The sequence below is a fragment of the Diabrotica undecimpunctata genome, chromosome 1 (genome assembly GCF_040954645.1).
Source record: "Diabrotica undecimpunctata isolate CICGRU chromosome 1, icDiaUnde3, whole genome shotgun sequence".
In the NCBI taxonomy this organism is placed as follows: domain Eukaryota; kingdom Metazoa; phylum Arthropoda; class Insecta; order Coleoptera; family Chrysomelidae; genus Diabrotica; species Diabrotica undecimpunctata.
The window spans coordinates 67,920,871-67,939,756 of NC_092803.1; the positions used below are offsets into that span (position 1 = coordinate 67,920,871).

Here is an 18,886-nt window from a genome sequence, read left to right on the forward strand (position 1 = left end):
AATTTCATACAACTTTCAGAAACTTCTTGAAAATGGTTCATCCACGATTCTTTGTAAGACACACCAAGTAGACTTTCTGTATTTTTTTTAATAACCATCTTTGATATTGAATTTTAAAAACGATTACTGTTTAAAATCGTATCACTATGTGAAGTTTCCCCCATTTTATTTTTGATAGTAACTCCACATTAACATTGAACAAACATCGGTTTTTCTAAGTTATAGATTTTTTTCTTAAAGAGTCTGTTTCCATTCTTACCGTCTTTGGTCCGATTTTTTTTCAGCATTACTACCAACGTCATATTTTATCAGCATGTTAAACATCGAGTTACCGCGAGAGTGGTTTGAACAAAGTGGTTAGCGTTGTTTTTCTTTCTAAGGTCTAATATTCTAATTTGATTACCTAAAACTGATTGAAGTCATTTTATAACCAGTAATAAAGCATTCAAATATCTATAAGAGATTGTATTTTTATTTATGTCTATTGTTAAACAATTTTGTACTTTTATCTTTTGATTACCCTTTATTCTTGTTTTTTTTATTTCCGATATTTACAATGCAAGCTAGACATTGTATCACTAAAAAAAGATATTTTTAAGTCAAATGTATAAATAATGAACTAACAGTCTACTATTATTTTACAGAAATATGGCTCCGCATCTGCTCAGCAACACGAACCTACTTCTTGCCGAAGTTAACGAAACCCAGAAGACTCACCTATCGCCCAAAGAAACTTATCAAACGACACAGATCACTCAAGCTAAACCTACTAAAAAAGAAAAAAACGTCGATGGATCGGAAATAGTATGGCTAAATGTATTTGTATTTGTGGTGCTACATTCTGCGGCTTTATATGGATTGTGGTTGATCTTGTCCCTACAAACTTCCTGGAAAACATTTGTATGGAGTAAGTAGATGATTTTAGATTTTATGGTTTTGTTGAACAAAATATGATCATGGAAAATTGGAATTTTATTTTAGGTATAGTTTTTTAACCAAATATCAACATATTTAACTATTCATTATCCAAGAATTCAACGATTATTTTTTCTGATATTGTTTAAGTTATATTATTTATCTGATTTTGGTCCAGTCTTGAATGTTTTTTAGACAAGAAATTGTTTTCTGTTGACATTTCTTTGATTTTATATTTTTTTTAACAATCATAAACGATATAATATGCAGAAATAATATGCTTTTTGATATATTCATGTAAAGTGAGTTGTATAAAAAAATAATACGCCCTATTATGAGATGCACTTCAGAAACAAGACCTGATATAAGTAGTATAAAATCAATAACATGAAAAACAGGGCTGATAATACAAAGAAGAATGAACGGCAAAACTTTATTACAACCGATAATTAATTGAAAGCAGTGTAAGGCATTGCTAAATACATTTGGTTAACACATGGGTACAAAAAATATATAATTTTGGGCATGAAGGAGAGACATCCACTGACCTCTTAACTTACTCTATTTTGGTTTAGTTTTGAAGTAGGTTTCGAGGTCAGGTTCTATCTATTCTCCTTTTGGCTGTACCATTATTGAATAATTCCCTTACTAGCTCATTTTTGTGGTAATGCTACGTTCATTTTGTGACTTTGTGGCTCGATGGATTTCTTCTCTGATGAAAGGAATCTTTAATTCGTAGTGAAGTGTTTAATTGCTTACGTACCGTGATGCATCCACTATCGATCTTTAGCACTTTAGACTAAATATTTGAATGATATTAAGCGATGTTGGCTTTGCATAAATCCATATGTGTAGTCTGTCGTACCTGATAGGTTTGGGTATGGCGTTGTATGGAAAAATTTTGTTTTGGATGTTGAGTTTTGATTTACATGCCAAGATCCAATACATTTGCTGGGACTTTAATTCAAGCTGTCTTTTTGTGGTCTGAATATGTTTCTTCCAAGTGAAACCTTGGTCAATATGGAAGCCAAGGTATCTAGCCTCTGTTACTGTTGGTATTCTTACATTGTCCATTCTTGCAGGTGGGCAAGTGTTGTGGCAATTGGTAAATGTTATTTCAGTTGATTTTGATTTGTTTACTTTTGTTTGCCATTTTGTGTATCAATCACAAAGTATGGCCAAATAATGTTTTAGGTTTTGTGGGTCTTGTATGGGAACGACATTTACAGCTAATATTGTTACGTCATTAGTAAAGGAAACATGTGTAGTATTATTAGTCTCTGGTACCTATATTGGCTGTGTAGAGTAAGAAAATCAGCGGTCCGAAAACACTACCCTGCAGGGCTCCAGAGTTGGTAGGATACAGGTTGGATTGCTGGTCATGGATTTATACAGATAAATATCTATTTGATATGTAGGATTTAAAGGAAACTGTTACTGGATAGTAGCAGACCTCTGTGCCAGACTTTGTCAAACGTTTGTGAGATGCCTAGGAATATAGCGTTGCAGTTTTTCTTTTCTTCAAGACTTTTTGATTTCTCATTTATTATTCGATGGACTTGTTGGGTAGTGGAGTGATTTTCCCGAAAACCAAACAGATGTTTTGGTAGCAATGTTAGGTATTTATGATTTGCGTATATCCTTTCTAGCAGTAAATTTCAAAAACTTTGCTCACGGTTGGGAGTAGGGTGATGGGTCGATACAATGATACTTCATTGGGCTCTTGTCCTGGCTTGAGGATCATAATGATTTCAGGGAATTTCCATATTGTTGAAAGTATGATAAGCTTAGCATGCAGATAACTAAACCTATTACCATAGTTACGGTCTTGTGAGGAAGTTGTTTTAGTACTTGTGCGTAGTACTTGTACTTTCGTGAGTTGAGCTTAATATGTCTTTCTTAATTTTTATAGGAGTAAAACTTTTGATCAAAAGAAACATTTGACATGTTGCGCTAATTAGTTCTTCCACTTCTTCCTCGGGTCAGGGTCTGCTGGCCCTGTTTGAAATATGTTTGTAAGATGTTCATCAAAGACGTCTGCTTTTTTCTCGTTGGAACTGGTCCATTCACCATTTGGTTTACGGATACGAGGAATAGTTGTGTATGGTTTCTTAAGCTTCTTAGTCACCTTCCATAACATTTGGTTATTTGCTGTAATGTTTGTAATAATTGAAAACAGTATAAGGCAAAATAATTTCGGTTAACACATGGCTACAGAAAAATATATAATGGAATAAATATGTTAAATAAATAGTGCAAACCAGAATATCTCTAGATAAATATGTTGGGTGAACATTCGACGATTTAATAAATGTGACTACATAGAAGATACCGAAGAATGAAGAAGCATTTTTCTACTTAGACAAATGAATATCTAGAAAAATGTACACAGATTTTTAATGAAATTGTAAAAAAAGTGATGCATTAGGGTGCTCTGACGGGAATTCCTACTAAAAACTATGACAATAACTTGTAGAAGTATTATTTCTAATAAATCAACGATACAACATCAAACTTAATTAAGAAAGTAATAATTTTCTTATCGTTAACTGTGTAAAATTAACTTTATTTCATTTCATTTCTTTAAAAGTACATACATAGAAAACAAAAATTATACCTAAAAGTAATAAAAGAGGTAGTTAAATTGACTATTTGGGTTACTGAGTATGAAAGGAAAGCAGTGATTACAAAAAAAATGCACTAGCGCAAAGAAAAGGTAATTAATGTGGACATTAAAATAAATTACTAATAAACCTAGAATTTTAAGATATATCCGGTATTTTAAAGTTTTCTTTGCCAAAAAATGTTAGAAGTAATTAATCATTTTATTGAATATAACTGTTGTTTCGTTAAAAATTTGAATTTTTTTAATTTTTCGCCGTTTAACATACATATTTTCATGTTTTATTATCCAGCTGAGTAAGCTTTATTAACAAAATCTCCATTATATTGTAGTTCTTTTGTAAAATTAATAGTTTTCACGGAAATCGAAACAAACAGAAATCTTAACAACAAATATCAATACTTTTAATAATGTGCTAAAAAAATAACTTGAAGTCAAAAAAATATCAAATAAATAAACTATTCCAATTCAGGCACACGATTTTCATGACGAAATAAAAAAAAGATATGAAAGTGTGTAAAGTATTACCATCTAAAAAAACAATTTGCTCAATATTTCAAACAATTTCCACTGTCTAATGAGAACTTCAATTTGGAACTTGGTACTCTTAATTAAGCAAATCGCTTTCAATAATGGTTATGATCCTAACATCATCCATAAGCCTCTAAATAAAGCAAAACTTAAACTTGCAGAATAGCTTGCTTATTCATCACAATCCTTGCTTCAACCAGATGCCACAAATAACAGCAGGTTTTTTTTCTTTACTTATATCAGTAACATTTCCAAAAAATATCAAAACTTTTTACTTCTAAAATTGAGGAGATCAAAATATCTTTTAAGTCACACAACACTTTAGGTTCCTTTTTAAATAACACCAAAAAGAGGATGAACACTCTATTTATAAATTGAGATGTGATGATTGTGATACCTCTTATGTAGGTAGAACCAAAGTTGTCTACTAGAATCACAGAACATTTGAACAGACCAGACTCTTTTTGGTTCTGGTCACCATTTATTGTCCAGTAAACATAATTTTAATATCAATACTGGTTCATCTATTTGACATGACAGTCGAAAGAAAAACTATAGGATTTGGATTTATTAGAAGATTTGGAAATTATAGAGGAAACAAATGAAAACTCCCACTGTCTTAATACTCCTGCAACTTCACCCCGTAGGGGACTTATCTCGACTATTTAGACTTCCTACACTGAGTATATCCATTAGGAGTTTTATTAATTTCATACTTTAAGATTAGGCTCTAATATAGGAAATTACATAATGACAGATCAATGGAAGTAATAAATTTTATTGATCTCATGAGAACCATAGAAAACGGCAAAAATCAGGCAACGTTTATTTATAACACCTTTATAAAAACTAATTATTTGCCACAAAATTCATAAATTGCGTACGAAAGCTGCAATTTTCACCTTTAGGAGCGTAGGCGCAAAATTTCGGGCGAATGCTTTTTAAATGCATTAATTTTTTTCGAATCCTGAGAAAACTAATAAGTATTTTTGAAAAGTTTAAACGCAGAATGAAAGATTACGTTATTACTGAGGGCCGAAAGTCCCTGAAAACTTCTATAATGTTTATTTTAATCAGTTACAGGGGTGAAAAAGAAGAGAAAATTTAGTGTGATTTTTAATTTCGAATACCTCATTCAAAAAAACATTTTGTTTATTCTAAGGGACTTTTGGCCCTCGGTAATAATGTAATCTTTCATTTTGCGTTAAAATTTTTTAAAAATATTTATTAGTTTTCTCAGGATTAGACAAAAATGCATTTAAAAAGCATTGGCCCGAAATTTTGGGCCTACACTCTTTTGACTTTTAAAAAAATTGTTAAAATCCTTTATAAAAGGTATATAATTAATATAATTATAATATATAATAATATAATTAATTTAATTATATACCTTTTATAAAGGATTTTAACAATTTTTTTGTGATACATGATATACAGCCAGCTACAGGAAGTTAGTTTCCTTGCGGATCTAAGCAAAAGATATCGAATTTTTACCGTCGAGTCGATACAAATTTTATTTAAAATTGATTTCGCGCGCCTAACCGACATCACATTTCCGTTTCTTCCCAATTACGAGGGGGAGTTTTAGGGGAAAGCCGAGGGGACGGAGTGGTAACCTTTTCTAGATATTTTTCAAATCTCAAAATTGTCATTCTCGAAAAATTCAGTTTGTTTGTATGATTTTTAGAGTTTTAGTGGCATTTTCGTCTCTTATGACTGGAGTAAGGGCTCCTTACTCCAGTCGGTTTTATTACTTAGATATATCTTTTTTATAATCACACCGCTCTCCATTACGTTCAAATTGTTCTGAGAGGACGTGTTTTTTTTTAGTTAATTTTGTATTATTATGAAATTATAATGAATGAATGAATGAATTATCTAAATTATTAAGTTGATTTATTTTTATTATGAGATTTATGGAATATATTTCATTAATAAGTTTGCAATGTAGCTTAACAGTTTATATTACTTGTCTTAATTTTATATTTTTCATTTAAATCAGTTAAATTCCGCACATATAAAGCTTTTTGGTATTCAATTTTCGTATTTAAGAATTTCTATCTTATATTTTAACTCTAGAGTATTCCGTTTTAAATATAATATTTGCTTGATTTATTTTTACGATATTTATTGTAAATAAAGCGTTAAAAACAAACATAAATTGATCTCAAAAACTTACAAAAAGGTTGTCAGCTGTAGTGTAATCTCTTATTTTGATTTTCCCAACAAACGCTTGAACTCTGCCGTAGATACCTGTCTGAATGATCTACGTGCTATTACCTCATCAAGCACCAAACTGGCTTCAGCAACTGGTCCCATTTTAGCAACTGTGCAGAATGATCACAAATATCTAGGTCTGACACTGTGATATTACGTCTATGTTTGTAATTAAATAGTCAACTGATGACTTATCTAAAGTATTACTGTATTTTGCAACTGGGGTAAATACGGATGTGTGAGATTTAAGCTGAAACCATTCCAGCAAGACAAAAAACATTTTGTCTGTTTTGAATTTAGACATCCATCTCTAGTGAAATCTCCATAAATCTCCACAATTTAGATCTTCAGAAACTACACGAAAAAACTGCTTTAACATTACCAACTGGTGATCTATATAACGTTAAAACATAGCAGTGATCATTTAAGGAAACTTTATATATGTCTTTCTTTATAAATATTGCCACGCCGCTATGAATGTGATAATTTCTCGAATAATTAGTGATTAAAGCATAATTACATAATCCAAGATCAGAAAGTTTATCACGGGATGTCCCATTTTCGGTAAAACATAATAAATATATCAGGACGATATGTATTACTAAAAATATCTAGTAAATTAACCTTATTACTTAAACTTTGAATATTTAAATAACACAAAACTATGATACACACTTATTTGGATTAAGATACAGTATACAAGTCCTCGGGAACATCTGCTATATATAAGCTTTCCGCCAATACTCAATGGTCCTTTTATTTGGCCTAGGTATATCCAGACCTCTTGTATCAAGACGTCATTGCATTCTACCATTAAGTTCTAATAGAAGTTCTGCGGAAACTGCCTTACTATGCTGAAGGATCATTTTCGCGACACGAATTACACAAACACATAGTAACATACTTGGAATGGCATAATAACTTCTAAATAATGTATTACCTGCCATATAATCCCATATAAAATTATCTTACAAAATGACGCCATCAGGCATCAAAATTTATTAATTTAAACGGTTCAGACAGTAGTTGGGGAGTAAGGCACAGTAAGGCAGAGTAAGGGGATTTTAAGGCACACTGTATAACCTACGATACATGTATATTGAAATCAAAAGTCAGGTTCAATGGAGATCTTTTATTTCTATACATCAACATGTTATTTCAATTAACCCACAAAAAAATTAATTTTAAATTCTAATTGCGTTCTCCTTCTTATCCTTTTAGGCGCAGTCTACTTATCATTTGCCAGTACAGGGGTGACTGGAGGAGCACATCGTCTCTGGGCGCACAGAGCCTACAAAGCAAAACTGCCCTTCAGGATATGGTTAATGTTGGGACAGACAGCAGCTCTGCAAAATGACATCTACGAATGGGTCAGGGATCACAGAGTCCACCACAAATTCACAGACACCAATGCCGATCCTCATAACTCCAGTCGTGGATTCTTCTTCTGTCACGTAGGATGGCTGATGATGAAAAAGCACGAAGACGTTAAGGTTAAAGGAAAGACCATCGATATGAGTGACGTCGCTGCTGATCCTGTAGTCAGGTGGCAAAGAAAGTAAGTATAATAATGTTTTATCCATTTAAATTAAGTTTATTACAAGAAAATACAAATTGTATAATATAATTCTAAATATGCGACATGAACCAATATTTAACAATTTGTATATGAAGAGAGAAATAAATTACTTAGACTAAAACAATAAATGATACAATGAATATAGAAACGACACATTGAGAATCTAATGACTAACTAACTCTCAAGTTTCTAGAAGGAATAGGAAAAAAGGGCAAAAAAAAGGGAATTTATATCATTATGATTCAACATACAGATATCCCAGATCGACTCAGCCTGAATAAAATGAGTACCTTGGGTAAAACCAGGGGTAATAATAGGCGGTTGAAGCGTAGCACTGGCCATGTTACCTTCCTTGTATACCGTAGGCCCTAGATATAGCAGACATACAGATATATCAAAACATAGGTCCGATATCAAATGTTATCATTTTGAAATGTTATAAGTCTCCAATACTGATTATAATGTCTTAAGAAATTGTTAATTTGGAGAAAATTGCAATTTTGGTTTGGTTTTCCTAAATATATTTCACCATCTATTTTAAGCTAGCTTTCATACTGATAATATTCCTGTTCACAAATATGTCCCAAATAATCATCTCTTATTATGTCTTCTTTGGCCTTCCTCTTCTATTCTTTACAACAATTTTATACTCAGCCATTCTTAATATTGGGTGATTATTATGAACTACTGATCATTGACCTACCTTAACCATTTTAACCAATGGTTTTTGATTTTGGCGTTAACCGCCCAAGTGAACGAATGAAGTAACAAATGTTTATCGCTTTACTCATTCACCAAAGAATTTTCATTTCTGCAACATATAGTCGTTATTTTTATCTCTACATTTAATTTACTATTACACAGTGTCTTAAAATATAGCTAGTGGTATAAAGTTCTTATAGAATTTAGCGTTAAATTTGATTGTAATTTTTGTGTAACACATCAATAAATCTTGCTAGGACAATTGATATGCTAATATTTACTATGTAAGTACCATATCTGAGGCAGCATTAAACGCTGATTTCTTTGATATCGCTTTCAGATTAAAATTATTTAATATCCTATAATTCGGCAAAAGAAATGCGAGAAGAAGAAAACACTAAAAATTAGGTGATAATGCTTCTACCTTTGACCTTTGCCAATACCATTCCATACTAATGGACACCATAAATACCGATGAAATACTATTACAGTATTTTCTACGGACTAGTTTTTCAATCTACTTTAACTATTTCGTGATCGTTTATATTCTTGGTATATTCTTTGTTATTTGCTATTATCTGTCCTACTCTTTGGACTGGTACTTACTGAAATTATTTCTTTGTATTTATATTTATTATAATTTCATATTTATTGTAGTTTGGTAAATTTTTAGGTGACTGAAAGACGTAGTAATTATATTGTAATTATAAGATATTTGGTAGCTTCTGTATTTGGGATTAATACGAATAAGAATAATATACGTGGAAGGACCAAATCATGTATTGATTTTAAATTATATTTTTTAAAGCAAAATGTATCTGAAATAGGATTACTATCAAACTTATAAGAAACTGGATTTACTACTTCCAACGATAATCTATTAAGGTTCCGTATAATAAATGTTTAAAAATGGGAGAAGTTCCATTGGAATGGTACAATCTGGAAGTCATATAATTATTCAAAAAAGCTTCTTATTCTTCTTCTTGGGGTTCCTTCCCCTATTGGAGGTTATTTACTACCGTAGCTGTATGCATTTCAATTATACTACTCTCGAAGCTTTCTCAAAATCCTTGTTTGGAATATCCTTGCATGAAAGATTTTAGTACTTCATACTTATCACCTATGGTAATATGATATTCAACGAAAATAACCTAAATGTAATATTAAAACTATTTAATAAGATATACGATACCGGTCAAATTGCATCGGACTGGCTAAAGTATACGGTTATGATACAAGAAATCGAGTTCTAAGACATGCAGTAAATATCGCCTTATAAGTTTAATGAGCCACATTCTTAACTCTCCTTACCTTAATCTTGCGTATCATCTATTCCAGAATACTAACAAAAATAGAACAAAATGTAGGTAAAACACAGTTTGGCTTTTGATGCTGATCTGGAACGTGAGAGCCCATCTTTGCAATGCAAATTGTTTGCAATGCAAAAGTTGTTTATACCTGCTTTATTGACTATAAGGAAGCATTTGATAGCATCAAACATGACAAACTTATAAAACTATTACATTTTTTAAGACTTGACACTAAGGAGATCTAGATTATTAAAAATCTGTATTGGAATGAAACAGACCACATCAAGTATGGACGTACGGTGGGTCAAAACATAACCATTTTTAAAGGAGTTAGATAGGCATGCATTCTTTTGTCACTGTTATTAAACCTATACATGGAACAAATATTTGTTGAGGCAGTGGAAAATTACAATAAAGGCATCAAGATTATTGGCGTACCAATAAGCAATTTTCGACATACAGATGATACTGCTATAATAGCCGATAACATCAAGGATTTATTGGTGATGCTCAGTAGAGTAAATATTACAGGTAACCAATTTGGACTTAGATCTACAGAAAGAAAACCAAATTTATGGTGATTAATAAAAAGAACATTCAAAATATCGACCTGCATATTGTAACAGTACACCTATTCAAATATCTGGGATACACAGTAAATGCTAAGTAGAAGCCTGGTGCAGAGATTAAGATCCGAATTGAAATAACAAAATATAGATTCATACAAATAGAAAGTTCTTAAGCAACCGCAACCCAACCGTTAGCATTTCACGGCGCGCTCCGAAATGTTACGTACGCTCTACTCTACTCATACACCTTTTTCTCCTTTTGAATCTCCACAGGTTTTCCATGCATATGAACTTGTACTTACACAGATACGTACACATAGGCAACCATCAACACTCTTTTATATTCTATATTAAAACCCCTATTATTTCGGTCATTTCTACAAAACTATCATACTATCAACAGTATAATTACCCAAATACAAACTATGTTATTATTGTTTTTCATTTTAAAATCTTCACTTCAATAATTCAGTTGATTGAATGGCGTCATCGGTTTTCGGCAAAAATTTATCTTACTTTTTAATTATTTAGAATACAATTCTCTTGTCAACAACATAATTGTATTATACACTGAACCTCAATTTAACTCATTAAACACTAATATACATACAATCCAATATCATTTAAAACAATAACAAAACTTTAATTTAAATTTGATTCAAAATAACACCCTGAATTAGTATAATATATTATCTGATCACACTTTAAAAACTATCTATCACTTATCTTGAAGGTCTTATCACTTTCAAGCAATTTTTACTTCCTTCTGTCATTAGTTAGTTATTGCCATTCAGTGGAGAAAGTCCTTTTTCGAGCCTTATTAAAATTTAACACTTTTGTGCTTATTTTTAAGCGGTAATACTTATTTGTAGGTTTTTCCCTGATGATGATACGATAAGATTGAAAACGTTCTGAAAAATTACAAATTCATTTTGGATAATGTTTAAAATTTTTAATAAATTTTATACCATTTTACACAAGAAGTTTTTAGTTCATAGTATTTTTTACTATCGTATACAACCAACCACTCGGAATTTCCCTTTTAAATTTTGGTACACATTAATTAAAAGTAGCAACTAGAAAAAACTTAGAGGCTTTAGAAATGTGACTCTATCGACGCATACTGAGAATACCTTGAACAGACAGAATGACCAATACAGAGGTATTGAGACGAATGAATAAAGAGATAGAACTGACGTGATGGAATGTTTGATGGGTTGGAGAGGAAGAAAAAACCTAACTGAGAATTATGAGGGAATGGTTCCAAATACCAGAAGCTGCAATCATAGTACATGCGCCATAAAATAGAGAAACATATCGTATGATGGTCGCCAACTTTCTGGTACATAAAGAAGAAGGTAATTTGGTCTAAACATTCTAATTTTCTCACTTTATTAGTTCTTATGATTTCGTAGTCGTCTCAGCACTTCGGAATTTGTAACTCGCTACTACGCGTGATCTATTTTTCTTTTTGTGCCGTACTCGAACGAAGGTTGGCAATTACTGGTTTAAACGCTTCCCTATATGTTCAACACTGAGTTTAGTCCAATCTCTGATATTCCTCAGCCAAGATTTCTTCTTTCTTCCCAAGCCTTTTCTTCTCTCTACGCTTCCTTGCATGATGACGTGCAGCAGAGAGTATTTATCGTTCCGAAGTATGTGGCCCAGATACGATGTTTTTCTTATTTTATTTGTGTTCATAAGCTTTCTGCCATGTCCAGTTGTCTGTTGTCTGTATATAGCAGTTGCGACCATACATAACATTCGACGAACCTTAACCTGATAACCATATTAGATTTCTTATTTGTACACATTGTATTTTTTGAAAGACGCATTTTATAACTTTCCATAAAGCAAATGGAAAATGTGAAAACTATTTTCAACAGCATTTTTACCAAACTACTTACAACTAAGATGAATTTTTATTAACAGGCGGAGCATGAGAATTTAAATGTTTTCAAACAATTAAACACATAATATACTAAAACGCTACATGGCGTATTATGATAAATAAATCAACTAGAACAAATAAAATACAAATACACAAATACAGCGACGAGTTCCACAAGATAACAATAACTTCCCAAAGGTATTAACTTTTAAATTAGTTAAATGAAACGCTGTAATGAATAAAGAAAAAAAACTGCAAGAGTAGGGGTGAAAATAAAATAAAACAAAAATAATCATTTCTGAAGAAGCCTTTTTTTGACTATATCTATATTCTGTCTTTTTAAGCGTACGCTCTCGTCCGGTAAGCATCTATGGAGTGAGTAATGCCGAAACACAAGACCCATCTCTGGCCGTACTGCTCATTTATAGGTCGATCTGATACACCAGGGTAAAGTAGCAGATCTATTTAGATTTAATACTACTACGTTAGCCTTTTTGTTGTATGACCAAGGGTTTCAACCATCGATCCAACAGATCATGCACACTAAAATGACTGTGATTCGTCCACCTGGTGAGGTTGGCTCTTTGACCGATGAAGAAGCTAACTCTTTATTTACTATTAGCCGATAGAAAACGTCGGATATGTGTATTTAGAACATATCAGAAAATTAAGCAAAAAAAAACATAAAATACGAAGATCACTAGACATATCTAGTTATAATGGCAGCTTTTTGGAAATTAAAACATACAATAAAGAATGACAAAACGATTGAAATGACACAATGACAAAAACAAAGAGATTAGAAACAGAACCAAAATCACAGATGTAATGAAAAAAGGTGAAAAAATTAAATTGCATTGAGCCGGAAACATGACAAGATAACTGTAAATAGATGGTCCTGTAGAGTAAGAAGTGGAGATGAAACAAACTAAAAGGAGGAGGCAAACCCCAGAAAGAATGGCTAGGTGATATCTGAACGACAACAGGAAAACATATAATAAGCAAAGCATATCATAATAGAGAAAGTGACTGGAGAAAGATTATGGCAGGTCCTTGCCAAACTATTCACTAGATGTTTGCAGGAAGCAATAACACCAACCCAGTGGTATAACGCAGAAATTATCATACTTCATAAAAAAGGGGATGCTACCGACCTCAGGAATTACAGGCCCATAAGTCTACTTTCACATATTTATAAACTATTTACAAAAATAATTACGAAACGACTAGAAAATAAATTGGAATTTTATCAGCCCATAGAACAGGCGGGTTTTAGAAAAGGCTATGGAACAAACGATCACCTACTGGTAATAAAAAATTTTATAGAAAAATGCACTGAATATAATAAACCACTAGCTTTAATATTTGTCGACTATGAAAAGGCATTCGACACCGTATATCAACAAAAAATGTTGGAATCCTTGACAGAATGCCGAATTGACTATCGGTATAAAAATATAATTAAACACATATACCAAAACGCAACAGCCAGTGTTAGAGTGGGTGATCGTCAAACCCAGAAATTCCCGATACAACGTGGAGTACGCCAGGGGGACACCATATCGCCGAAACTGTTCACTACTCTTTTGGAATATATATGTAAAAGGGCAAAACTGTCCAACAAGGGCATAAACATAAACGGAGAAAAGCTTAGCCATCTAAGGTTTGCAGATGATATTGTACTAATAGCTGATAGGATAGATGAGGCCAAAGAACTTTTAAATCAGCTCTACCTTTCCTCGCTAGAAGGGGGATTGAAAATAAATATATCTAAAACCCAGATGATGACAAATCTTGTAGTCAGCGAAGATATATGCGTAGGAACAAGATCCATAGACCAGGTAATGGCCTATAAATACCTAGGTCATGAGATTCGCATAGGAAAAGATAACCAAACCGTTGAGCTTCTCCGTCGTATAAGACTGACTTGGGCAGCCTTCGGCAAGCTGAACCATATTTTCAAATCGTCTGATATACCAATATGCCTTAAAAGAAAAACGTTTAATCAGTGTCTTTTGCCAGTGTTAACTTACGGTGCGGAAACGTTGACCATGACAAGGAGAACAGTTCAAAAGATCGGTGTGTGTCAAAGGGCGATGGAGCGTGCTATGTTGGGCGTTTCACTACGAGACAAGATCCCAAATCGCCAGCTACGACAAAGAACTGGAGTGGCCGATGCAGTAGAGAGAGTAGCAACACTGAAATGGAACTGGGCAGGTCACGTGGCTCAAATGACAGATAATAAATGGACAAAGCGGATACTGGAATGGAGACCAAGAGATGATGCCTACCGAAGCAGAGGTCGTCCACCAATACGTTGGACTGACGATCTAAAACGTTGTCATAGGAATTGGATGCAAGAGGCACAAGATCGAAATAGATGGAAACTTATGAGGGCTATATCCAGCAGTGGATAAGCGAAGATTGAATGATGATTATAATAGAGGTCAGCAGAAGGAAAGTATGGTAGACATATATCCAGGAGTGGATGAATGTAGTTTAAAAAAGAAGAGGCAGAAAAAAATGTTCATCGTACTATTTGATAGTTTTCTTTTATTCGTCACAAAACATTATAATGAAATGGCAGTCACAGGTTGTCCAGTGTAAAAAATAATTAGGCGGAAGGCGAGGGAGCAAACAATATTTTTATCTATCTATAGACACTGTTAAAATAATAGCCACTTTAAAAATCGTGAGAGAGAAAGAGAAAATAACGACAGTAACTTGTCTCGTTTAGTTAGTATTCCAGATACTACTCTTCATACGAAGTAAAACAAAAAGGGTTAACGTTCTTGATGGCTCATGAATTAATTTAGGGCACTCTTTTTGAATGTCAGCTACTATATTAACTTAACAAATATGTCATATTATCAAACTATTTGTTTTACTACTTTCATAACACGCTAATTATTTTCAATGTCTGTGTTTTCTAACCTTTCTTCTCTGATGGAAGAATCACAAAAACCGGTATTAATAAACGCTTTAACAAACCCAAAGCAATTAGTGTAATAGTGTTCTGTCTCATTAAATAATTTAGTTAGGTATACATCAAATAACTACTGTGTTTACGCCTCAACATGATGTAGTCTTCATATATTTCGTAGTAATTAAAAACTATATTGTAGGACTATTATAAATCATAAAAATCTACATGCAATACGTGTACTACTTCAATTAGTACGATTAATTTTAAACGTTTAGGAGTTTTTTCGTTAACAAAAGTAACAATCAAACCAAATGTGTAGAATTGGAAAAAATTCAAAATTTCGTATTTTTTTCTTTTTATCCATTTATTTTGTGATATTTAGGAGTAGGTGTTTATTATATGTCAATTTATATTTTCTTTCGGAAATTGTATTCTTTTTGGATAAATTTTAATATTTCTCCTCTTATTTATTATTTGTTTTATTCTTGCTTTTGATAATTAGTTTTTAGTTCAGCATTATTTTGTGAATAATAATTAATATAATTAATTAAACTGCTGCATTATTAATGTAATAATATATTACTTGAAAAACATATTTAGAAGTTCAAAGATTTGCAGTTAGTAGATTAGTAATCCTCCCCTGGTGGCTCATTATCATTGGTAGTAGGCCATAACATCAACTTGGTATAAAAAATATCTTGTCTTCTGGTATATACTGCACAAGTTTCTTCAAGTTTTTCATCTTTTTCTAATTAATAGAGTAGTAGTAGAGTAATAGTACTTGGGCCACTACCTCTTAAAGTCTAAAATGTTCTCATTTTTTGCCTTCTGTCATGAGAAGAGAGCTCTTTTGATTTTTCTATTAGGTCATAATATTCTTCAGAAAGAAAAATTCGGCCATATTTCTGAATAAGTCTTTTAGCTACACCAAAATCTCTGTTGCAGAGAAGGAATGGGTGCCCTCTTATTGGAAAATAGTGGAAAATTTTTGTGAACTCTTGTGAGTTTGCGAAGGCTAAAAGAAAACGAATTATCGTGTAATTCTTATTTTGTCCTGCGCAACTATCTGAAAATATGTGAACTTCTTTTACACTCTCAGAGATCTCATTCTAAAAATTATCTTTTAAAAAAGCGCATTCTTCATTGGGTCCTTTTTGAACCTCACCCTCATGATAATAGAAAAATTTAGCTTCTCTTGTTTTTAAGTTATGTATACTGAACTTGAAAACCCACAGCTGGCGATAATAGAAAATTTCCTGTACAGGTATGTTTGGTAAAAATTTTGCATATAATCCATCGTAATTCCCAGTATTGCATCATTCTCTGAAGATAGTTGTTTGATGTGTTCTATTTTTTTTTGTTTTTTAATTTTTTAGCCATGTTTTTGTGAACTAAAAGTTCTGCAGCAGCAACTTGTTTTGTATTGTCATTGAGATTCGAGTTTAAATTTTCTGGTCAAGTTCTTCACAGGCAGAACACATATTAACTTAAGGACTACCAAAAGTTTAACTAAAAGTTTCATGAACATATTTTAAGTAAAAACTGTATTTCACTTTCGAGTCGGGATACTTTTGCATAAACATTTTATGCACATGTTTAACATATAATGTAGCAGGCAAATACTTTTTCAATACATTGTTAGAATAATGAACTTCTTTCAGATCAAACGATTCTCTGTGTTTCTTTATTTAAAAACATACCTCGCCTGGTATCAAATTATGTCTAGATTTCACAGATTTACCTTATTATCCCTTGGAGTTGTTCCAGCAGTTAGTAGGTGACATAATCGTCGAATACACTTTTCACCAACCCCAAAACTCAAAAAAGCTGTCTTGCATACCTTATTACGGACTCTGTTTAAATAAACATGAAATAAAGAGTTATGGGGTCTCTCAATGTGTTTGTTAGTAATCTGAGATTTTCTGATTCTCTTTATAGGTGTTACTTCTATCATACCTTGTAACTAGAAGTCTTGGGAATTTTTGTCACCAAACTGATGTAAAGATGCAAGTAAAGCAATTCTGTCTAACTCTAAGTAATTTTCAATACAGTTATTGCGGCAGTTGCAATTAATTCCAGTTTTTCGCGCCATAACCTTTTTCCCACATGATTAATATGTGTCTCGCCCTTTATTTTAGCCTTCTTGGACACTTCACTTCTATACTTTGAACGATTAATAACGCTTTTCTTTCTTTTCATTAGTTTATTTTCAATATTAGCACCATTTTTACCTTCAGAACGTTTTATTTTGTATAAACGTTGCACAACAAAAACCACATATTAAAGAAGCTGGGATTGGACTTGTAAGATCGCCAACCCGCCACCTCAGCTTTTTGGTGGCGGGTCGGCCTTTTTGGCTAATCTTAAAATATTCTAAATAAAATCGCGGCAATAACTTATGGTCTTATAATAGAGGAGACGTGGCCTTTTTGAAATAGCCAATTCAATTATTGGCTTCCTATATTTTCTGCATATAACATTGGGGTCTATGGGGTTAACAGATCTGAGGCAGCTATTTTGTTTCAATATTCTGTAAAGTTTATGGTTGTGTGTGAATCTCCTTATTCCATTTGCGGTGATTGGCTCACAGATATTTTTAACCATTTTTATTTCACCAGTTCTAAGTTTTTTTTTGTTGTACCATCACCCATGTCTCGCGTCCATAAAATAATAGCGTTATGTGCTATATTACGTCTCATGATGGCTATATAGATCTTAATCTTCAATTGCCGGTGTACAGTTTGGAAGCTCAATATGTGAGTCAGCGAGAAAGGCTTTGGTACACTTCATTATTATTTTTTTAATTTCTGCATCTTCTGTTCCCTCTATTCAAGTATTTACTTATACTTCCCATATGTGAATATTCTCTACTCTATTTGGTTCTTATTACTCTCTTTTTGGAGCACCTGGTTACCCCATTATCTTGTTAGTGTTAATGTTTTTACATTTTTTGTGTTTATTTTTAGTTTCCTGCTCTCCAGAACATGATGTTAATGTTGTCGACATGTATTGATTTATTTGTTGGAAAATTGGCTCTTCTTTTATTCAGCTATCTTATAATCAGTTATTTAAAAGCAAAGTTGAAGAATTTTGGGGCTAGCCTATACCCTTATTTAACCCTATCACTATTTAAAAGTTTTCTACGTTGAAGATGTATTTCGAAGGCTTTTTAAAGCTTTGTATAATACTATATAACTGGTTTATCCTAAATCAGTCGCAGGTCTATTTGAAATAAATTAAGATATTATAAATGTCGATGTTTTGACAGTGACAACGAATTTTTTTGTATTCTGTGTTTTCTGCATATTTTGTCCACCTTCCGTCTTGCTTTCCCAAAAGTTGTTATTTTTTCTATGATCTTCTTTCATGGCTTGATTATTTTCTTAATTGTACCATTCTACTATTCTCTTTTTCTTGTTTTTTGCCTATTGTCTTTTTTCTGTATTTAATACTTTTATCTTTAATCATATAGAGACTCTAAGGCACAGATAAAAACAGGAAAATATCTAACGGAAGAATTCCTGGTTACAAAAGGCTTGCGACAGGGATGCTGTATCTCACCAACCTTATTCAAGATATATGTTGCAGCGGCATTGGAAAGATGGAAAAGAAAGCTACATAGG

At 32.3% G+C, this 18,886-nt stretch overlaps 1 protein-coding gene across 4 annotated transcripts in view; it reads left to right on the forward strand.

Moving 5' to 3' along the window:
- Window positions 1-18,886, forward strand: part of LOC140450432 (acyl-CoA Delta-9 desaturase-like) — a 78,551-nt gene that overhangs the window by 54,721 nt on the left and 4,944 nt on the right. For all 4 annotated transcript variants that reach the window (XM_072544071.1, XM_072544081.1, XM_072544075.1 and 1 more), the window contains exons 2-3: window positions 645-907; window positions 7,508-7,844. In XM_072544071.1, coding sequence (XP_072400172.1) covers window positions 645-907; window positions 7,508-7,844 — 600 coding nt within the window. The remainder of the gene's footprint in view (window positions 1-644; window positions 908-7,507; window positions 7,845-18,886) is intronic.